The sequence below is a fragment of the Zingiber officinale genome, chromosome 4B (assembly GCF_018446385.1).
Source record: "Zingiber officinale cultivar Zhangliang chromosome 4B, Zo_v1.1, whole genome shotgun sequence".
Lineage (NCBI taxonomy): Eukaryota > Viridiplantae > Streptophyta > Magnoliopsida > Zingiberales > Zingiberaceae > Zingiber > Zingiber officinale.
Genome location: NC_055993.1, coordinates 24,601,297 through 24,625,713, shown reverse-complemented (window position 1 = coordinate 24,625,713; position 24,417 = coordinate 24,601,297). Strand labels below are relative to the sequence as shown.

The 24,417-nt window shown below is 37.4% G+C and overlaps 1 protein-coding gene across 4 annotated transcripts in view; it reads right to left on the bottom strand.

Annotated features, from left to right (window-relative positions):
• Nucleotides 1-23,840, bottom strand: part of LOC121974871 (putative HVA22-like protein g) — a 31,960-nt gene extending 8,120 nt beyond the window's left edge. Inside the window, exons 1-6 of one of the 4 annotated variants that reach the window (XM_042526143.1) lie at nt 23,671-23,840; nt 23,403-23,490; nt 23,158-23,294; nt 23,035-23,091; nt 22,886-22,949; nt 22,589-22,807 (exon numbers count right to left, since the gene is read on the bottom strand). In XM_042526143.1, coding sequence (XP_042382077.1) covers nt 22,589-22,807; nt 22,886-22,949; nt 23,035-23,091; nt 23,158-23,261 — 444 coding nt within the window. In that variant the 5' untranslated portion in view covers nt 23,262-23,294; nt 23,403-23,490; nt 23,671-23,840. The remainder of the gene's footprint in view (nt 1-22,588; nt 22,808-22,885; nt 22,950-23,034; nt 23,092-23,157; nt 23,295-23,402; nt 23,491-23,670) is intronic. The other 3 variants (XM_042526142.1, XM_042526141.1, XM_042526140.1) reach the window with 3 other exon arrangements.
• Nucleotides 23,841-24,417: the final 577 nt, after the last annotated feature.

Genomic DNA, 24,417 nt, shown 5'->3' with positions numbered 1-24,417 from the left:
TCAAACACAGCCGCTCGAGCTATGTTGCCTGTTTGTTTTTTGCAGTCTCTGGCAAAGTGTCCAGGTTCACCACAGATAAAACATTTGCACTTCTTCTGTTGATCTACTTTCTTCTTTTTGAATACCCTTACATGAGAGTCATGCGGTTTGCCTTTGTATGTTTTGGCTTTTCGTAAACCGAATTTTTTCTGTTTATTATAATACCCTGGTATAGGTATTTTGCTGCAAAAAGCTAGATCTTTGACACTCTTCTGTATAGCAGCCTTTTTACAAATTTCAGCCAGGTAATGATAAGTGAAATGTATTCTTGGAATAACACCAACCTGATTAGCAAGGTATTTTGCCTTGAAAGCTGCTTCTATTTCATTTCCAATAATCGGTGGCATCTTTCTGAATAACTTGTCGGATAACTCAGGGCTTATAAACATCCGTCCTGATTTTGCCGCCAATACCTTGTAATCATTCAAGTAATTGAAAATGTCTTTCATGCTATTACATGTTAGTCGTTCAATATCAATATAAGTCTGATCTTGTTCCACTGTGGAACCTTGATATGGATCCTCCAATAAGAAGGATCTTCTGATTGCAGATAAAATATTCTGCGTTTCACCGCCATTTGTATAAGGGCCTCATATTCTGCAACGTATGCCATACGCCACTGAATCCACATTTTCTTTTCATTTTCCCCTAAAAGATTTTCAATAAATTATACCTTCTGTGAATTGTCCAGCCAGGTTTTTTGATTTACCAGGTTATTCGTGATTGATTCCCATCTTGAAATTACCTCAGAGTATTGCCAATATCTTCTGGTATAATCAAGAGTGCACCATCATTTGTTTGTGCTGATGGTAATGTCCATGGCTGGTGATTAAATCCTCGTGGCTTGAACCTTCCATTTACTATTGCAGGTGCTTCTACTGGTTCAACTCTTGTATTTATCTGCGCAGGAGGATAATTTACTTGACCCATTAAAGGTTCTTGGGGAGGGTTATACTTGGAGATTGCACTGGTACTGGATAGTGCATTTCCATTTGTTGCTTGATTCATCATACTCCGCAAGATTGGATAGTCCAACGCTTCTAATTGTTCCATTAATGAATCTGTTCCCATATGGGCTGCTTCATCTGTATAATTAGTATAAGGTAGCCATTCATTAGGTTCCGTACCTTCGACTGAGGTAGTGTCATCTTGAACAGTTAATTCATTTACTCCTTCAGTGATATTTTGTGTAGCACTCCATTGTTGCTCTACTATTCCTTGCCAGTAGTTACTTGATTCATCATCACTGTTGTCCCAATGAATAGGTAATGCCTGATTTTCTCCTAATAACACGGATGTAGGAGAAATTGTTGAATAATCATTTTCCAGGTCTTCTAACCCAAGGAAATAAGCTTCTCGTTCTTCCTCTTCTTCATCAGGATAGGGTTCTTGTGCTATTGGTAGATCTTCAATTTCAAAGTAAGGATCATCTTCCCATGGGGTGTCTTCCCAAATACTTGGAAAAACAGCTTCATTATCAGTATACTTGTCTTCATCTTCATCCTCGTCTCCCCATGATGGTTTTGTTGCAGGTATGAAAGGTTGTATTGGAGGTGCTGTATAATTAACATAATAATCATACCTTCCGCTAAGTTCTCCGAGGGTATCCCACCTTTTAGTAGTATCAGGTGGTCCATATTCTTCAATAAAAGAAATAAATACTCCTGCAAATTCTTCTTCTCCTTCATTTCTGATTTCCTCTATATTGAAGCTGCTTAATCTTCTTGCTTGAGGATTTTTAGCAGCTTGGTATCCCTGAAAGGATAGTGAAATAGAACCATCCATTAAGGTTGAGGTTCTTACCTCCTGCGGATTTCTGATTTGAGATGTTGCTGGTGGTTGCAAGATCCATCTCATCCCTTGTAATTCAGTGATTATTCTTGGTGACGCTGCTACCGCATGGATTCCAGCACTGGCTAAATAATCTGCTACATTTTGCACATTATATCTAAAACCCGCATAACTTGTATTTGTTAATCTTCCAATTAATCCTCGTGTAATAAGTAAATTTGACTCAGCAGTATTCCATTCTTCATATCCATGAGTTTGTATAGCCAATTCTATGTGATGAAAGAAATCTTCAACACTAATCAGTATATTAGGGACTATATAGACTAACTGTGTACCTCCAGAAAGGTCAACTTCCATTGTGCCGATGATAGATCTATCATCCCTCCATCGTGTGTCTCGAAGGACAACTAGGGCATTTACTCCAGCATTCCTGCGGTGTAAAGCATGAACCCTAATCATTACTAACCCAAGATGGATTAGCTGCATACCTTCCTGCCGTAATATGGAATAACTTTCTTGATTTATTAAGGGAAGGTTTTGTTGTCCTCCAGTTACCAAAATTCTTGTTTCTGAGTAGTGTTGATAGACTCTGTGTCGTGGTTCTGACCAGTTTGTTGAATATAATGTTTTTGCTGGAACTAATGAAGCTCTCTGTCTCTGAGAAAGTTCTAGTTCAGCTTCAGGATTTAATTGGCTTTCAAGTGTTCTTGATCCCCTTGAATTACTTAACCTTCTTTGGGCTTCACACCGAAGTCTTGCCATTCTTCTGTAACTTCTGATCTGATTCTCTTGGGAAGAAATTACCGGTTCTGTAGTTTCTGTAATACTTCTTTCAGAAATAGTTGGTCTATTCCTTGTTGCCATTGAGCTTTTCTTTTTCCTCCTTGTATATCTTCAAAGGGTCTTGATATACGTAAAAGGGCTCTTTCTTTTTTACTTTTCCCAAAGTAAGACCTTCCAATTGCTTAGCAAGATTTAGTACCTGCTCAGTATTACTAGAAACAGGTTTTGCCAATAATTGATCTAACTTGTTGTTGATTTTTATCAATAGATCAATTATAGTATTGTTCTGTCTATTAATATCCTTGTTTGTTGCGTCTTTTGCAATAACAAAACCGAACAGCAGGTGAACTAATTTCCTCAGTATTGCTTAAAGTTTCATCATAATCTTTTGTTTTTGATAAAAGAGGAAAGTTCATGACACTTGCCTTTTTACTTCATGCATTATCTCCTCAATTTGCTTGATTTGCCTTTTTGATTCTTCTGCAAGAGCTAATGCTTTTTCCTCAATAAACTTTGGTTGTTTGGTGATTTCCAAAACCAACTCCTTAATGTCTTTTGCAGTTAAAGGCTTTTGCTGTAATATCTCCTTTTGTAATTGCAGAACTGCCTGTTGTATTTTTTTTGCTCCTTAAGAAGATCCTGCAAATTCTGAGAAATTTCCAAATGATTCTGCTTTATTAAGCTGAAGAGAGTTTTATAATCAGATATGGAGACCTTTGAATGTAATAATAACCGATCATAAATAACGCCAATGTTATTTGAAATTCCTTTTAACGAATCCTTTGTTTCTAAGTTAAGGTATTCCAGATTAGTAGTTCTTGAGTTTTGATACCAATTTCTAACCTTCCAGTCATGTTTTAAAATAAATTACAAGTAGTTTCTTACCCTTCAAGCTTACCATAAAATCAAGGTTCAAATCCATTAACGGCCTCCTGCCTTTTATGATCTTACTAAAGCCTTTTATGGCTCCATATAGGGTTTGGACGCTACAAGAATTTACTTAAAAACAGCTTGTTAAGTAATACTTTTTATAGAAAAATGGTTCATACCTCTTGAGTACTACTCCTCCAGAATACCTTCTTCTGTTTAGCCAAGAACATCCATTTTTAATCAAACAAGGCTCTGATACCAGAAATAAACGGGCGGACGCAGCGAGAAAGAGAAAGTTAAGTCAGGACCACTATGGGTACTTGAACTTAAGATATTATGATTGAAGTTCTCACAAACAATTGAAATAAACGGGCGGGCGCAGCGAGAAAGAGAAAGTTCTTAAGTCAGGACCACTATGGGTACTTGAACTTAAGATATTATGATTGAAGTTCTCACAAACAGTCTTACAAGCACTCAACAGACTTACAAGCACTCAAACTTACACAAGCACTCAAACTTACAACCTTTCTTAGTAGAACTCCGAGTATTTCTCGTATGCTCTTCTAAGATCATTTATGAGGTTTTTATAGGTAAAGAGTAAAGGAAAAGGAATAAGACCGGGTACGCTTATGGCCCCATCGCATCTTATCCTTTCACTACTTTTTATCCCACTAACCTGTATTATTGGCCTAAAGCGATGACCATAGTACAATAATTTTACAAAAGAACGGCTCCTCGGGGCTCAGTTCCCAGTATCATTTACAGGTGTCACCTTTGTGAATAATGCCATTATAGTTCTGCCAAGAACCCCTTTAATCGTGTCGCTCGCATCTTGAGTCTCCTCCACTGAGTCACCCACTTGGCCTAATAATTGAATATGATCCTCAGATAAAGTTGCTTTATTTGCGATGTGATGTACCAGTCTTGATAATGCATCTGCCAGCTCATTATTCACGCCTTCAATGTGTTCATACTTTATGTCAACTCCTGTGCCAGTGATATAGTCCGTGAAGGTTATCCATCGGACACGAGATGGCTTATTACTTACAGATTTGTTGAAGAATTTAATAATAGCATGATAGTCTGTCCTCAACGTAATCTCCTTTTTATCTAAGTAATGGATCTTCATGGCTGACAAAGCTTCCATACAGGCATGGATTTCCGCATCAATAATAGATTTGATTATAGAAAATTTCCCGCTGGCATATGCACAAATTTTTTCTGTCTTCTTGGGATCATATTTTGCCTGCTTCCATTTACAGACTCCGCCCCATCCCTCCATGCTTCCATCAGTTTCAATAATAATATATGCATTTTCATGAGGTAATTCTAAGTCAGGTAGAGTTTGTACCAGTGTCTTGACCTCCTTGCTGATGTCTTGAATGGTCCCAATAACTTGCTCAGGTTTGGAATATGAGATCTTGCATAATTTAAGATTCCAAGAAAAGAATGTAACCCTTTTAGGGTGATAAGGGTTTTTTCATCAAAGTCTATAATCTTCTTAATTATATGCTGTTGAAGCCTGATCCTTCGATTTCCAATAATTACCCCCAGAAATTCTATCTCTGGTTGTGCTATCTTCATTTTGGTTGGTGAAAGTACTAGTCCTTCTTTCTGACAAATATCCAGCATTTTATTAAGATGTTTACAATGCTGCTCCTCATCTGCTGAAAATATCATTCATATAACCCTTGGGGTACTAGGAATGCCGTCCAAGAGATTGATTCTTCATTCATCATGACTTGATGAAAACCGGATTTCAAGTCAAATTTTGAGAAAACCCGACTATTTCCAATCTTTTTTAAGAGTAAGATTTATCCCAGGTAAGGAATATTGGTCTTTATACGTGTTGTCATTGAGAGTCTTGTAGTTGAATACAAGCCTTTCTTTTCCTTTTTTCTCTTGACCAGTGATTGGATCAACAGTAGTCCCTGATTGTACTATGAAAGCCATGGCTCTATGCCTGCTTGTGCTGGGCCGAATTACCTTTATTTTTAATAAGGAATCTATATGAAACTTGAAGGATCATTCCATTGCAGGAGTTATGTGCTTAAGCGGCTTATCCTGTATGATAATATCAGGTTTAATTATATCCAATTTACATCGTACTTTGTTTTTTGACCAGTGTTTTAGAGGATCATCTCCAATGTATCCTGCTTCCTTTAGTCTTTGGAAAGTAGGTGCATACTGCATCTTAAAATCAATCACTACTAAAGCTTGTTTTGATGATAATAATTCCTCATGCAAATTCAAATATTCATCTTCATTCATTTCAAGCTCAAGAATTGCCTTGGCTGATATAAAAATTTCAGGCGAGGTATTAATCGTAGTGATTTCTTTGTAAAAAGTTATCTCAGTTCCTTCTATCCGAAGTCCTCCTGCCATAGACTTTATAAAATTGCAACCAATCAACATCTGAATTCCGTCCTTCAAATTCATCTCTAGTTGATAAGTAAAAGGAATCCGGAATTTATGCATCCCAATTGTCATATACCCATTTTTTAACTTCCTTGTTGATTCCTGCTGTGAGTTAATGCTAGAAAATAATACCTTATAATTTATTTCTTCAAAGGCATCCTTTGGTAGAGCATCTTTGCATATACAGCAGGTAGTGGCACCAGTATCCAGAATTGCTTGGACTTTAGTGTCACTTATTCCAGGTATTTGTAGAATTACTTCCATATTATAAAGGCGATTAATTAAGGACCTTTTTGTCGCAGAAAAGATTAATTCATGATTTGTTGATGGTCCTGGTTCATCCCTTGTAGTTGATCCGAAGGACCCTATTCCTCTAATTGTTTCACCCAAATCTTCTGCTTCCATTACCGGTGGAGTCATAATTTTTTCAAAGACTAGTTGCGCCACACAACTGCCATGTATAATTTTTCTGACATTACTATCTCTCTTGAACATGGCAGTTGCATGGCGCAACTAGTCTTTGAAAAAATTATGACTCCACCGGTAATGGAAGCAGAAGATTTGGGTGAAACAATACCTGGAATAAGTGACACTAAAGTCCAAGCAATTCTGGATACTGGTGTCACTACCTGCTGTATATGTAAAGATGCTCTACGAAAGGATGCCTTTGAAGAAATAAATTATAAGGTATTATTTTATGACATTAACTCATAGCAGGAATCAACAAGGAAGTTAAAAAATAGGTATATGACAATTGAGATGCATAAATTCCGGATTCCTTTTACTTATCAACTAGAGATGAATCTGAAGGACGGAATTCAGATGTTGATTGGTTGCAATTTTATAAAGTCTATGGCAGGAGGACTTCGGATAGAAGGAACTGAGGTAACTTTTTACAAAGAAATCACTACGATTAATTCCTCGCCTGAAATTTTTATATCAGCCAAGGCAATTCCTGAGCTTGAAATGAATGAAGATGAATATTTGAATTTGCATGAGGAATTATTATCATCAAAACAAGCTTTAGTAGGGATTGAGGTACTTGAACTTAAGAACTTTCTCTTTCTTGCTGCGCCTGCCCGTTTATTTCAACTGTTTGTGAGAACTTCAATCATAATATCTTAAGTTCAAGTACCCATAGTGGTCCTGACTTAAGAACTTTATCTTTCTCGCTGCGCCCGCCCGTTTATTTCTCAGAAACAAGGCCTAGGTTTTCTGTTCTCTCTGCCTAGATGTGCAGTTCGATTCCACTCAAACTGCACAATTATTTCCTCCAAGACCTGAAAAGTCCACCCTAACTATCTAGAAGATATTGATGATATTTACATTTAGGTTTATAACAGTATTCACCTTGCAAGATAAAGAGAAAGCTGTAAAGAAAGACTCTGATGCTCAACTTTGTTAGGGTTATGCTGGGGCCCTTTATAGGTTCATGAGCCATTAAAGCTCTTGTCCTCATTCTCCATCAAGGGTGGAATTAGGAGATTGTTTTAATAGATGGTTCACTTTTTTTTGCAGTGATAAAATTTGTTTTTCCTTATCCAATTAGAAACTTTGTGACAACTGATTTGTCCTATGCATCGACTCACAGTTGTCCAAGCAATGACTTGTTTGAGCTAGACTTGCATGGTTACTCGAACTAGTGGCAAAGCCCCACCTCCAAACAGCCGAAAGATACAGGTGGATATCAAGATTGATGACATGACCTCAGTAGGAACATAAAGGTGATTAGAGAATGAGGATGCATGCTTAGATGTAAGGATACAAACTGACGCCTATTGGACGGATGCAATTGTGAAAATAGACTATTATAGCTGTTTGACCTATGCAGTTTTGGTTAATGACCTAGTCAAGAAAACCTCCAAACCACCTAAAGTATCCATGATAATGCAGGGTTTCAGGTAGGGACAAGAGAAGCAACGTTGAATATGAGAAAAAAATGAGCAAATCCAACTAAAAAAGGGATGTATTAAGTAAAAGGTGATACAATGGAGAGGACGATAAAAAGATTAATATAGAAGTCGTCCATTACAGGGACAGTATGATTAGAAGAAGTGACCATGATTAGATCAGAGAATACCTTGCTAACCTCCAAGAACTCTAAACCCACTCAAGCATAATGTTCACTATGATAACTCCGTTTGCATGCTGATTTTCTGAATCTAAAGAGAGAAGAAAACTGGGATTCAACCTATATTAATTGGACTAAAGTATGATCATCCAACAACTGTTTATAATCCGGGAATAATGGTGGTTCGGCATTCAACTCAGAGTAGTCATAACAGATGTCACGTGTTTGACATGAGTAAAGAAGGATAGATGAACTTAAATATGTCATTCATCATGCATGAATTGGAATCTTTTAAGAATTCAATTTTAAATTTGTCATTCCTAGGGTAATAGCCTCACATTTTTGATGGCCAAAACTTATGGTTGTTAATTATACAGATTATAATCCAATCTCTTTCCTAACAACTTAAGCTTTAATATAAGTTGTCAGCCATTTAACTTTAACATGGTGCCAAAGCATAGACTCCTGTTCAATTCCCTAGTGTCAATAATATGTCCCCTACTAAGATGAATCTATGTGTTGGACTTGTGCTAGTTCAATTCGTCCACTCACACGTGGGAGTGTTAGGAATATAAAGTATAGAACCATATTTTTCCTAACAAATCAAACTTTTCAAAATAAGCGATTAGCTAATTAACTTTAATGATGCTCATGGAGTCAATATCTCTTCTATTGGTTGAATACCAGTTCAGGCTGTTCTATATGATTTTCATTGATTTATGTACCAGCAAAAGTATAGTGGAAATGAAATTGAGATCCTGACTACTATAGCTCTATTAAGAACAAAATAACCTGAACGTCTATATGATTTCAGAAGTGTGGGATTAAAATAAGCCTGCTAAAAGTTTTTTTAGTTGTGTTCATTCAGAGATAATAAAGAAGGCATAAAGTAACAAACCACAATGACAAATGAGTGCAAAACCATAGGACTGAATGAGATTAATCATACTTCCAAGTTTCACTATTTATGGCCCAAACTTTGAAAAAATCTGGCAGACTGTTTAAAGCATTCCACCACTAACTTAAAATATTCAACAGAAAAGATCAGCAATCCGTATAAATGGTTTGGTCTAATTCACAGGGGAAGCAAAAGACCTGCAAAATATAAACAAAGCCATCTAAACAGGGGAAGCAAAAGAGGAAATGAAATTGTAGCGTTAAGAAAGGTGGAAGCTTTGGCAAGGTTTTGCTCGCCCACTTCTTCATCAGTGGAGATGATAAAGCCTTATTGAAGTAGGGTGAGGTCTAACTACAATTAGGCTTCATGCCACGCCAAGCAAGCAGAGGGGCAAGACAAGTGAATTATATAGGGCAAAAATCTAAAGGTCCTTTTTATTAGAATCATGACAAATGCGTCCCTTTTCCATTTATCATCAAAACAATGCTCCATCCGGTCTCAGCTCATTTTTGTTCCTGAAAATACTCTTGTTCGACACTATTGTAGTAGCTATGATTCATAGCTGTCACAACATAGACAATTCAAGTATAGTCAACATTAGTAAAACTATATTGTAGCAACTATAATTTAGTGCTACTACAATATGGACACTCGATCTTTAATCAACATTGATGATCATTATGTTGTAGCAGCTACAAATCGTAGCTTCTACAACATACACTTATCTCGGGTTAACATTATGCAGTAGCAGCTATGAAATCATGCTTCTGCTACACAGTTGTAACAATTATAAGATTTAGTTGCTACAATTGTGTAGTTGTAGCAACTACATAATACTAGTTGCTATAATTGTGTAGTTGTAGCAGTTATGTAATTTTAGCTGCTATAACTATGAAGCGCTAAAACAAGGGTATTTTTGAGAATAAAAATGGGCTAAGGCGATACGAAACATTGTTTTGATAATAAATGAAAAAGGAATGCCCTCTCGAGGATTCCATTAAAAGATAGGCCCTTTTTGATTTTTGTCCAATTATATATAATATGTAATAAGGGGAGCCTTGGAGCAATGGTAAAGTTGTTGTCATGTGACCTTGTGATATTCGAGTTGTGCAAATAACCTCTTACAAAGCAGGACGAAGTTGCATTCAATAGACCGTCCGACCCTTCCCCTGACCAACATCGGGAGCTTCGTACATCAGGCTGCCCTTTTATGTATAATATGTCAGCTTACCAAAAAGTCCAACAACAAGTGTACTTTAACTAAATTTACATGTTATGCACAGAGACTAAGTTGATATAAAGTTTTAGAGAATTGAATGCACTTAGGCAATTATGGTTGAGCTAAGATTTAATGTTACATGAAAATTCCTAGTTAATTGTTCATGTCCTGATGATGTTTGTATCTAGTTAAAGTTATTCAACTCTTATATTGCCTTTGCTATCTTTTGCATGAGCATTCCTCATGTTTCATTTTCACATAGAACTAGTCCTCCTAAACTTGTATGTTGTGATGCAGTACAACGGAAGGATAAAACCATGATCCTCATCTAGAGGAAATTTGACGATTCTCACTCAAAGATAAGGAAATTACAAATTTTATTAACTCCAAACTTTTCTATTATATGGGTTCCTGACCACTTCTTATAGTTTGATAACATGACTTAATCTAGTCCCCTTGGGATGGACAATTGGCTAGCACATGGTGGTTTTGCCACCATGAGGTCAGGGGTCAAATCCTGACTAGTAGCCAGGTGCCTACCCTCTCCCATACGCTATTCAACTGCCCAAGACTAGCCGTCACCCGTGATTTACCTTTTCCGTGTTGGCTTGGGGATGGGCTGACGGAGGTGCTAGGGCGAGCGAATCACTTTTTTGCCACCGTAATATGACCTATTCTTTATAAAATAATAGACTTTTTAAATAAAACCCTAATTATCCTAATAAAAGCATTTCTAAAAAAACTAATAACTTTTTTAAAAGTTCCAACTAATTATAAAAATTAATGACATAACTCTTAATAAAACCTTAATTATCTTAATAAAACTTGATTTACTCTTTCAAAAATTTTTAACAAATTATAAAAATTAATGACTTAGTTAATTTTAAAAAACGAAATTCTTGACTGAAGAGAACTTGACTCTGTCAAAGAAGAAGGTAAAGCAGTTCAAAAGACGAGGCATTTTTTTAGTAGAGTCAAAGAGTTATTGATTTATTTCTTCCATCATTTCATTTTTTATGCCACTGTGTTTCCTTACTTGGTCATGTGTGTGGGAAGATGAAATAGTTGTGAAGAGGAGGTGCCCTTTTAGCCAAATTCAGCTGTTAGTTTATTTCATTAATTATTGCCTTTTTAAGGCCAATATGATTCTATGTTTGCATTATTCTCCTCTATTGAGGAGGACTTGACACTTGGCGAATCGTTGACTTTTCTTCTTAGATTGTCTTTTTTTGATGTTGTGGGTCACTAATGGTACCATCTCTTTTTTTTTTAAAATGTGCATTGTATGAGAAGATGGCAGAGTTGTTTCAAAGATTGGGCCGCTTTAATGAGCGGATTAGGTTTGGGCTATGTTTTGCTGTTGTGTTTTCCTAATCACTTCTGTATTTGTTTTTGTTCACTTGATGACAGAACTAAGATGAGACAGGCTAAGCGGCTTGTTAGATTGTGGTGGCGTTTTACTTGTTGAGGAGTCTAATGAATGCATATAAAGGGGTTTCACAAAGTGCTCAATCTCTTTAGCCTTTTTGGCAAGTCTCTTCAATTAAAGTTGGGGCAAATAATTTTAGTTGTCTTTGAATCTTAGGTCTCAGTCCTTAAATGGAGTGAATATGGGTTTCACTAGGGTCTAATTTGGGATTTACAAAGTATTCGTGAGTTTTCAAATTTGCCTAGATATTCATCTACGCTTATGTTTGATTAGTTTATATTTTGATCCACATATTGTACTGTTATTTTCTAAAGTACGGTGGAACATATTTTCTATATAGAATTCATTTTATCTCTACCCAATGTGATTGATTCTTCCTCATTTGCAATATCTTGATCTTGAATACTCTGCACATATGTCTTCGTCGAATCTACGAGTTTAAATTTTGCAAATCACACTCGCTCGATTTCAATCATACTGTACAGTAATCCTCAACCTCAGCAATCCAATCGAGAAATGCATTTGGATTTAGCCAACCATCGAAATTAGGGACATTTAGTTTGATTCGGTGGGTAATATCTTTTTCTGGTCTAATTTCAAATTTAGGTCTAGGTCTAAAACTTAGGTTGCGTTTAAGTGCCCTGAAAATGGTCTATTTTGTCAATGACCAATTGAAAGATACGTGGGTGATTGTTGAGCTATGTGTGATATGTGATATGTGATTTACAAGCTTTGGACTCGTGTCCTTTACCAGTTTGTTATGAGTTTTAAACCGTTTTAGGTCTTCCACTCAAAATCGATGGGTTTTAAGCTTGGCTTCCAAAAGTAATCTAGTATGCACCTCCTTGATAGTGAGGTTTTTATTATAAACTTGAGATGCACAGTAGTTTAAGAAAATAAGTAGGAAATTAAATGAACGTTGATGAAACAAGTAGAAATAAAACAATCAAGAAATAATGTCAAAATAGATAGGTAACAAAATGATAATAAAATAGACTGGAATAATGGTTGGAAGGTTATCTAATACCTCCAACATCGGCTTCGCATATGAGATACAAGGAGTAGTTGACTACCTTGCAAGCCACGGAGTAAACGCCTTGCCAGGAAGAAGATACCCTACAACACCCTTATTAGGGCTTGATTGGGTAATACGGCCAACACAAGTGTGCATTCCAATGCAACCAATGGAGGTAAATAATCGAAATCTCATTGATGGCCGAGTTTTAATTAGTTTTTCTAACTATACTGCAGCAAGGGACTGCACCCTTGAAGAAGAAGAAGAAGAAAGAGAACTAATTGCGGTCCTCACAAAAATCGGTTACGAAGATCATATCATCCCAACATAAAAACATCTTGCAATTGATGTTAATATTGATTATAAAGAGGGCCCTAATCAAATCATCGCATCATCAGAAGAATTCCCCTTTATTCTTGTTCATCGGCTTTCTAGTACATCTAAAATGTTACAACCAAAATCATCAAGAGCTGCTGGTCTCGATTTAGCAACAGATAAGACCGTTATCATAGAGCCCAGACGAGCCTTGATATCTACTGGGCTCAGCCTGGAAATTCCCTGGGAACTTACGGTCGTATTGCAACACGCTCCAGCGCGACATGGAATCTTGGCCTAGATGTAGGAGCTAGAGTTATTGATAGCGACTACATAGGGGAAATTATAATCATGGTTTTAATCATTCTGATGAACGAGTAATTATTATGGAAGGAATGACCATCGCTCAAATAATATTTGAAAAAATCATCCATCCAGATGTTTATGAAGTCCCACAATTATCAGCAACTTCTCGAGGAACTAATGGCTTTGAATCGACTGACGCATTATCAAGTACTGAAGTCCCTCATTCTACACGACATAAACCAAACTGGGATGTACTCCTTCCAAAAGAAAAACATGCGTTATCCATGTTTTTCGAGGAATCACCATCTTCTCTAATACATCCATCAGAAGACCTTGCAGGGACTACAAACTCATGGGCCTCTGTACCCCGATCCAAAGACCCTTCTATGGAAACTTTAGAGGAGGAGGATGATGACCTCTCATACATCCAGTACTTGACAGAATTATCTTCCCCAAAAGACACTATATGGGACAAGTATAATGATGATGAAGAATGGGAAAACTCATTTGCCTCACAACAATTAATTGTTGTCGGATAAGAAATGCCTTATCCTACACTTAGGCAATTATCCGCGATAAATTTACCCGAGCAGCAACAAGTGTATTCAACAAGTGCAGTAATATCTCCGTATCAACCCCCTAATGATACTATTATGGGACCACCGAGAACCCACCAGCAATACGAGAGCCAGGCCCATCAAGACCGGAACCCATCCATCCCACTTTTCCAAAAGAAAATACTAAATTACGAGGGGGATCTAATAATGAGATGTGGAGTCTACCATCAACCCAACAACAGGGAGGAGCTATATTTGTAATACATGAATAACTGGGCTTATTTCATGATGTCTTTTCCCGATGGGAATCCATAACCTCTTAATCACGTGGCGGCACAAGGATTTACTGATCCCAATGAAAAGATGGAATATATGGAAAATTTGTTAGGGGAAATTGAGAAATTAGCCTGAATACAATGGAGAATGACCTATCTCACTGAATATGAAGCTCTCATCCAAGCTGCTGAAGGAAGAAGTGGAACCCAAAACATTATTTCTCAAATGAGAAGGGTATTCTCATCAGAGGATCCAACCCAAAGTTCTACTTTTATACAGGATGAAGCCTATCGAAGCCTGGAAAAATTATCTTGTGAAAATGTCAAAAATATAATCAATGACTATATGAGGCTAGCTTCCAAAACTAGCAGACTTTATACAAGGCCAGAATTATCTGAAAAATTCTAGTTTAAACTGCCAAGGGACCTCGGAGCTAGAATTAAGACAGCTTTTGAAGCAAAATATACTAGTCTAACTATAGGCGTCATCCCAAGAGTACTTTTTGCCTACAAATTCTTAGAGCAAGAATGCAAAGATGCTACTTTTAAAAGATCCTTAAAGGATCTCTCATTCTGCAGCTAAATCCCTATACCAGGATATTATAAAGGCCAAGGACAGAAAAAGTTTGGTTTTAAAAGAAGCAAAACCTACAAGGGTAAGCCGCATGATATCCATGCACGAATTGAAAAGCAAAAACAACACAACAACAACAACCAAGCCTTTTCCCACTAGGTGGGGTCGGCTGTATGAATCCTTTTACGCTATTGAGCTCTATCTCCTATTATATCATCATTTATATTTAAATAAATTTTACCTTGTTTTATTGTTGCTAACCAAGTCTTTTTTGGTCTTCCTTTTCCTCGTTTGATATGCATGTTTATCATAGTTTCACATCGCCTAACTGGAGCATTTATTGGTCGTCTAGTATATGTCCGTACCATCTTAAACGTGTCTCTCGAAGTTTTTCCTCAATAGATGCAACTCCGACTTTCTCTCGAATACTCTCATTTCTTATTTTGTCCATCCTCGTATGTCCACACATCCACCTTAACATCCGAAAAGCGAAAACACTTACTCAAAAATAAAAAAATGCAAGTGTTATCTTTGTGGACAAGGACACTTTGCAAGAGAGTGCTCTAATGACAAACGAAGCTCTAAGAGGGTGGCTATGTTTGAACAGCTAGATATTCCTGACGATTGCGATATATTATCTGTCTAAGAAGGAGAAGATCTAAGTGATGCGACTTTCAGCATTTCTGAAGGGGAGGAAGATATAGGAGACTTACAAAGGTCAATTCAAACCCTCACACTTTCTGAAAATCTTTTTATGCTTGGACAAATTGATGGAGGTTATAGACCTCAAATAAAGGTTTCTGATGAACAATATCAATGCCAACATGAATGGCAAGTTAATGATAATATTTTCCCTCCTCAATCAACAAGGTGAACTGGATGCAAGAGGGAAACCCTGAAACAAGCTCGAATACATTGTTCTAAGTGCTTAATCACTTCCTGCAATTTATGTGGCCCATATTATTTCGGCAAACAGGTACCAGTTTTACTTGCTACTCCTACACCATTTTTCCCCAATAAACTCTTACAGGAGCAACAAAAATACATTTCTTGGTGTGATGCTGAAATTGAAAGACTCCAAAAAGAAGTTTTATATTACAAGGGCCTTTATGAGCAATTAATTTTGGAAAAAGATCTTCAGAAGGATTATGAGAAACTAAATCAAGACGTCATCATTACATCAGAAGAAGAAGTCGCTAATATGTTATACTAAAAAATAACTGAAAAGATATCATCAGTAAATGAAGGAAAAGGACCTCGATTGGTCAAAAACATGCTATATAATCTGCATGTGGAAATAGAAATTCCTGGAATTCCGAAATTTTCATTAAAGGCAATATTAGACACAGGTGCGACTATATGCTGTATTGATCAAAACTCTATGCCCAAAGAAGCGCCGGAAGAAAATAATTTTCTGGTACATTTCAGTGGAATAAATTCCCGGCCAAAGTTGTCAAAGTGCTAGGCGACAAGTCGGTGCCTAGGACCTAAACGCCTAGGCGACAAAAAGCAATCGCCTGGCCACGAGGTGATAATGCATAGAAAATATATTATATATTTATATTCTTCTAAAAATCAACTATTAACAATAATAAACAATATAAACATCTAAAACAATAAAGTTTCAAGCAAAAATAAAAATAAAAATAACTCAATATTGTCAATAAAACAACACATCTAAATCTTATGCTAGACAATTTTATTTTTCCAAAACAAACTAGACTCAGATCAATCATTTTCCAATTCAATCATTTCATCCCCATCATCATCCTCCACGTTTTCATCAATGTCCGAATAATAATCTTTTAACACGTTATCATCAAACTCTCCCTCGTCAGTAGATTCTTCATCTTCATCCGCTAGTGATTGTAGAGTACGAGTAGTTTGGCTTGTTGCCCTGCCTCTTCGTCCTCCCCTACCTTTGCCTCTAGAAGTTGAAGTTGAAGCTCCCCTATAAATAAGGTTTGAGGTCTGTTGTTGCCTAGTATGTCTTGTCACTTCTTCTACTCCAGCAGCCTCTGCTATAACGTTCCATGTTAAAGTGTCATCATCGTCATCAAAAATAGGTTCCTCACCAGCTTCCATCATTCCAGTCAACCACTCATTATTGCAATCATCAATATTCCTCAAAACTATAGGATCTCCTTTATCCTTCTTAACCGCACGAGCCTTGAGTGTTTGATTGTACTTCACGTACACCAAATCTTGTAGTTTCTTGTGATCGAGTCTATTCCTTTTCTTTGAATGTATCTGTGCCACATATGACGGAACCATCATACTTTTAGAGTGAGTAAGCAAACTATAAATTGAAAAGAAAAGTGAAAGAAGTCATGTACGGGCATTTACTCACATGCTCAAATATACTCCAATTCCTTTCACAACCCGAAGCACTACATGTGAGGCTAAGAACTTTGATAGCAAATTCTTTCAAATTCGGAGTACCATTGCCAAACATTTTCCACCAGTTCGCTGAAAAAACAATGTATTTCACTATTTTCATTTGATATTTATGTTTAACTATTTAACTTTTTGGAAACAAAATACATATCAGGTGTCATTGGTTGGTCTTTATTATTCCTTACTCTAATGGCAAATTCATTGTCGAACAATGACTCTGAGTTCTTATATACCGGCAACTCCTCCATAATAATCTTATCCCTCAGTTCAGGGCTTGGAATCAATCTTTGCATGCATGCAAACAATCCATTTGTTACTTCTGTATCCGTCTCAACTTTCGGATTGTGATAGTAAAAATACGGGTTTAAGTAGTATCCCGCTGCATGCAAAGGATGATGAAGCTGACGATCCCATCTACTATCAATAATGTCCAACACATTTTTACATTTCTCTCTATTGTTATCAAAGGACTTCAGAATTGTTTCTTTTGCTCTATCCATAGCTTCATAAATATAACCCATCGCTGGCCTTGTTTCATTGTCAGCAATGCGAAGAACCATCACTAGAGGACACATCACTTTAAGTGTGTATGTCACATTATTCCAAAAAGAAGGCATGAAAACAGTATCATTTGCCCTCTTACCCTTAGCATCCTTAGCCCACTTACTCTCTATCCACTGTGTAGATAAGAACATTCTCTTCAAAGCCTTTTGTCGTTTGTGGAGGCTTTGCAAAGTGAGAAATGTAGTAGCAAAGCGGGTGACTCCATGTCTTGCCAGCTCCTTATTTTCAGTACATTCTCTCATCATGTGCAAAACACTTCCATGATTGTAAATGAAGCCAACAAGAGCAATTGCTCTAGAAATAGTCTTTCGAACCACCTCAATTTTGCCAATATCCTCTAGCATAAAATCAATGCAATGAGCATCACATGAAGTCCAAAACAAATTCGGTCTTTTTGCTTGTAAAAGCTTGCCTACAAAAAAATAAAAAGTAAAAGAAGGTCGACATAAACATATTCATTTATCAGTGAGGAAAAAATGAATAAACATTCACCAATCAAATAAATATTAAATAGTAGAGTTCGTTAACTTTACATACCAGCTAAAACATAATTGCTGTCATTATCTGAAATCACTTGCACAACATTTTTCTCCCCCACATGTTCTACAAATCTATCAAGCAACTCATATAGTAGGGTTCCAGACTTGACATGGGCGGATGCATCCACAGATTCCAAGAACATTGTTCCTTTGGGTGAATTAACCAAAAAGTTGATCAATGTCCTCTGTTTCCTATCAGTCCATCCATCAGACATAATTGAGCAACCATATTTCTCACATTCATCTCTGTTTTCTTTCAACAACTCATTTGTGTAGACAATTTCCTTCTGTAAAAGGGGTACCCTCAATTCATGATAACTTGGTGGTTTCAAATTCGGCCCATACTGACCTATGGCTTCAATCATTTCCTTGAAGCTATCTAAATGGGCAGCATTGAAAGAAATCGCAGCTTGATACATGAAACGGGCTATCTTTTGAACTGTTCGATCTCTAAGCTCTTTGTCACATGCATCATTTATGCTTGTTTGCCTCAATTTCCCCCATTTGGTTTTCTTCTTCGTAATAAAGAGGTCCATTGGCCCTTTAACACTACCACTCCCAATCTCCTCTGTCAAAGTCAAACTTCGCTTTTTGCTTTCTTTAGAACTTGGTTGTACTGCCTGTGCGTCTTCTTCATCTTCATCGACATCAAGAAAGCAAAAATCTTGCTTCATTCCACCACAAGCTCGCAACGTTCGTCTCTTCTTTTCATTCATATAGTTCAACCGTTCATCACGGGCACTTTGGGGCATTCTTTGCATTTTCTAACATTTTTTGAATTTCCAGCAATATGTTGTTTGGCTCGAAAAATTCCTCCATTGGAAGTGAACCCACAAAACCTATATGTCACACTATTAGAATCTTTCGGGTTTTTCAAATAACAATGCTTCCAACCAGGGTCTCTCTTATTATCATCGTCTGATTGTGTGTTTTGATTTTCTGATTGTTGTTGAGAAGTCATACCTAATTGACAAGAACAACTTAACAAGGGGACCGATAGTATTGACAAGAACAAAACTTAACAAGGGAGTCGATTAGTAATATACTAATAATATATGATAGTAAATAAGTATTGGACAATTTGGACAGGATCAAAGGAACTTACGTCTTGCAGGCAGCCTGCACGAAACTTCAGAGTATGAGGAAAAGGTCCACGGGCAGAGGAGAAACTATGGAAAAACGCCGCTAAAGCAGTGAAGCTTCGAATCAATTTCAAAGGAAATAGGGAAGAGGAGACATACCGTCATGCATGTAGAGAATTTGTATCGTCTCTTGCCCATAGAGAAGAGGAAATTAATCATGGGCTGGACTTCTATGGGCTTTGGTTGATTAGGTCATTAAAAAAAAAACCCTCGTACCCTAGTGGAAAGGCGATGCCTTTCCACTGCTTTGCTCCTCGAGCAAAGGGAGACAAAGGCGCAGCAGGCGCTCGCCTGGCCATCCTCGATGCTCGATGGTTCCCTGAGGCGATGCAGCCTCGCCCAACGCCTGAGGCGCGCCCCATACTCGCCTTTGACAACTTTGTTCCCAGCAAACAGCTAAATACAAGATCAAGCCTGGAACGATGATAATTTGGGATAATCATTTTCGTATTCCATATACCTACAGTTTTCCATGATACTGGGAGATAAAATATAGATGATCATCGGGTGCAATTTTATAAGAGCAATGAATGGCGGGTTAGGATTGAAGGTAATGTTGTTACCTTTTATAAAAATCTAACTATTATCAATACTCTCCCCACTGCAGGAGCAGCTGTTGTTATTAAAGAACTTGATCTTGATGAAGATGAGTATTTACAAATCAAAGAGGTTGTATATTATTCTATTGGGACATCCTCTGAAACCTTCACTAAAAGGTTCGGCCCATTATTAAAGGAATTAAGAGATCAAGGTTTCATAGGGGATAATCCCTTACAACACTGGTCCAAAAACAAGGTACTATGTTATTTGGATATAAAGAACCCTGATTTTATTATAGAAGACCGGCCCATCAAGCACTTAACTCCAAATCAAAAGACGACCTTTACAAAGCACATTGAGGCCTTACTGAAGTTAAAAATTATTAGGCCCAGCAAAAGCTATCACAGGATGATTGCTATTATAGTAAACTCCGGAACAACTATTGACCCTGCAACAGGAAAAGAAGTAAAAGGTAAAGAACGGATGATATTTAATTACAAAAGGCTGAATGATCTCACCAACAAAGACCAATACAGTCTGCCAGGGATCAATACCATCCTCCAAAAGGTCAGTACCAGTACCATTTATTCAAAATTTGATCTAAAAAGCGGTTTTCATTAGGTTGCAATGCATCCCGACTCTATTAAATGGACTGCTTTCTGGGTACCTGACGACTTGTTTGAATGACTAATTATGTCATTTGGATTAAAAAATGCACCGACAATTTTTCAAAGAAAAATGGACAACTGCTTCCGTGGAACGGGAGAATTTATCGCTGTATATATAGATGATATTTTGGTATTCTCAAAGAATGAAACAGAACACGCAAAGCATCCACAGATTATGCTTGACATATGTAAGTAGAATGGTCTGATTCTGAGTCCTTCAAAGATGAAGATTGCAGTCCCAGAGATTGAATTCCTTGGAGCTGTTTTGGGTAATCGGAAGATTAAACGTCACCCACATATTATAACAAAGATTACAAAATTCCAAGAAGAGGATTTAATGACCAAGAAAGGTATGCGATCATGGTTGGGGATTCTGAACTATGCACGAAACTATATTCCCAACCTTGGAAGATTACTAGGACCATTATATGCAAAAACTAGTCCTACTGGAGATAGAAGAATGAATTTTCAGGATTGGTCGCTAGTTAAAAGAATTAAACAAATAGTTCGTGATCTTCCACCACTTGAAGTTCCTCAAGAAGATTGTTTTATCATTCTAGAAACTGAACTTGAAGTTCCTCAGGAAGATTGTTTTATCATTCTAGAAACCGACGGTTGTCCAGAAGGATGGGGCGGCATCTGTATATGGAAGAAGTGCAAGTTCGATCCAAAATTATCTGAAAAAGTCTACGCTTATTCTAGTGGAAAATACTCTCCCATTAAGTCCACTATCGATGCTGAAATTCATGCAGTAACGAATACTTTGGAAGCCCTAAAAATTTATTATCTAGATAAAAGGGAATTAGTCATTCGTACGGATTGCCAGGCCATCATCAGTTTCTTTGGAAAAACAACTACTAATAAACCCTCTCGAGTTAAATGACTTGCCTTCACCGACTACATTACAGGAACAGGCATCCCTATTACCTTCGAACACATCGAAGGCAAGGATAACCAATTAGCTGATGCCTTATCAAGAGTAATTACTAATTACTTCTCTTACTATTTCAGAATGGCCGGAACAAATTCTTGGCGGACTAGAGTTAATTCCTCAAGCAATGAAGGAAGTTCAATTACAACTCAGCCAAGAAGCAAGAAGCAGAGACGAAGATTATGAAGATTCTCAACAACCTTTCCAATTGGCTGACCAGTACTAAAGATTACTACAAAGGCAATACCGAATCTCTCTTGATGAAGATGGACGAATCAGGGAAGAGCTTCATCAGCTCCAACAGGGAGCAGCGGTTCAAGCCACAAACGCCTTACAACAGTTACGAATACTGCACTCACTCAAGTTACGAGAATGCCAGCAATTAAGCACCAAAGATAATTGGTGGTTCGGGTGGCACCCTATCACTAGGTAAGTAGACCACCAGCTGGAACAAGCTGCCAACCTACTAAGTGATGCGGTACGAAGGATGAATAACTTTAAAGTCTGAAGTGATTGAGAATCTTTACTTTATGTAAAGTATAAGTAAACATGTTCTACTTTATGTAAAGTATGAGCTGTAAAGAATAAGCACTAGGTGCTGTCTCTAACACCTCACGAGATTCGATCTTATCTGAGATAAAGGTTTCTTGACAATGGGGCCCTCAGAGCACCCAGAGAACCTTTCTTTCTCTATTTAAGACGAGTCTCGTTCACTTTGCAAGGCATTCAAGCTTACCTTGAGCCTTACCTAGGGGAGATCTGAGTCTTGTAATCAGTTTGAAGTTTATAATAAGAAGAGTCTCCTTTCTAAGTAAGTTCAAAACCTTGCTTGCTTATCTCTGTTATTGTAAACTTACTGTTTCGATCCACAGTTATACACGGTGCCCATTTTGGTATCACATCATATGAGTGAAACAAGAATACAAAAAGTGCAGCACTATCCAATAATACTGGCTCCTTAGAATTATAATGGTAAAGGGTACAATTATTCATTAATAGCACTATCGTTGAGACTATAATTTTCTCCATTTTATCAAAATATTCACTAGCAAAAGAAAATATGAACACCCTAACAATACAAGGTCAACTACTTGCACCAGTTACTATAGGAATTTGTATGCAATAAAGACAAACTAGTTCTTTAAAGAAATTGAATGCTATCTCTGATGAGGTTTGCATTGCACTTGAGACAGAATAGAAATCAGGAAGGAAAAGAAAAAAATTTATCTAGATTAATTAATTAGTACCTCAACAGGACGAGCCTTGGATGGCTGTGAGGCTGATTGTGATGTGGCATACTGTAGGATCTCAAAAAACCTTGTCTGGCCATAGTTTGCAACCTTGTGAACGTAAAGGATGGCAAAATCCCCAACCCTTGTTCTCAGCTCAAGTAAGTTTTGATCTATCTCTTTCTCATGCTTTGACATGTATGGTCGAAAGAAGGTTTCATAAATATATGTTGTCCCCTGCTCATGATTGAAATTTTATTCTCCTCCAAATTGTCCGCTAAATAAAACATGCAATGTAGCAGTTCTGGGATATACCTTTGTTCTAGGACACCAAAGATACACAAAGAATGCCAACTTTGCTTCACCATACATAGGTATCCTTGAAAAATGGGAGACGAGATTCATCATATAGAACCACAAGACTGAGAAGTAAGTGTAAGAAAAGGGGTTATAAAAGATCACACCATGAAATAAAATTGTCCCCCACTCTTTCAAGAACAGTCAGAACAGCAACTAAAATCCTACAAATAGATCATAAATTTCTTATTTAGCTTGAGAACTTATAGATGACTAAAAAAAACCAGCACCTGATCACCCTTTCACATAACAAGCAACATGAACACACCAGTACTGGCACCAAAAAAGAAGCTGCTCTATGTCCGGCTTGTTTAACTCTACAATCTTGAAGCATTCGTAAGCGGGGTATGCATATCCAAGAATCAACCTGTCAACAAAAATTAACAGCGGGCAGTCAAAACGTGCCATTTTCCCTCGAATTTTTTCAGCAGCAGAAATGTGAAATTTTCACAAGCACCCAAAGCTAATTACTCACGCAAGACTTCTGTTGACGAGACTCCCGATCATTCTGAAACGGTGAAGGAAGCAACTAACACTCCTTCGCCCTATCGAGCAACCCCAAACTTAAAAGAAGTAGGGAAAGCAAAAGGAAACATGCAAATAAGTGTAAATTGCAGGCATTGATTAATTCCAAGATCAAGCATAAAGATTAGTGGACAAGCCAGCAAGACGAGAAGTAAGAACATAACAAGTACGATCAGAGAAGATCCAAAAAGCGAAAAATCAGAGAAAAATCAGAGCACCTAAAGCGAGTGATCGACAGAAAGGAGAGTCCAACTGATGCGGAAGGCTCGGGATCGATGGAGGCGAAGAAAAGGAGTGACGTCGGTCCTAGCAGGCTTCGCTTGGTGTGCCCCCTACATTAATGCTCTCTTGCACGCTCGCAACGGATCGATCACGGAGGACTATTGAGGAAGACGAGGATAGATGGGCTGTCGGTTATGGGTTCAAATTACGGGCCGGCACGACTGGTAAACTATTGGGACCCGGCCCAAATCCAAGCGTTGACCGAGTCCCCTTCCGGCCACTGGAGCCGCCAGGGAATCTGTACGGACGCCAGATTTATTTATGGTTACGCAATTAGAAAGAGAACGAAGATAAGACGCAGCGGTAGGTGGAACGCTTTACACTTTGCTCTTTATCGCTTTCGGTTAGTGTTTTAAAATAAATTAATTAAAATCAGTGGTCACCACGAATCATCTGATTTCTCGAATCATACATAACGAAGCTGAATATTGCAAATCAATATTAAAATGATATTGAACCTTCAAAACCAACACCACTGTTTTCGAACCCAGCAATATACTGATGTTAAACTTTGAAAATCATCAGTAAAATGGTGTTGAAGCTTCAAAATCAGCACTATAATATTCTAATTTATCGAACCAACAATGCAATGATACAACTTTGAAAATTAACACTAAATATCGAATCTTCAAAACCAACACCACATAGTTTTAGTTTTGATTTATCCAACCACAATACCGGAG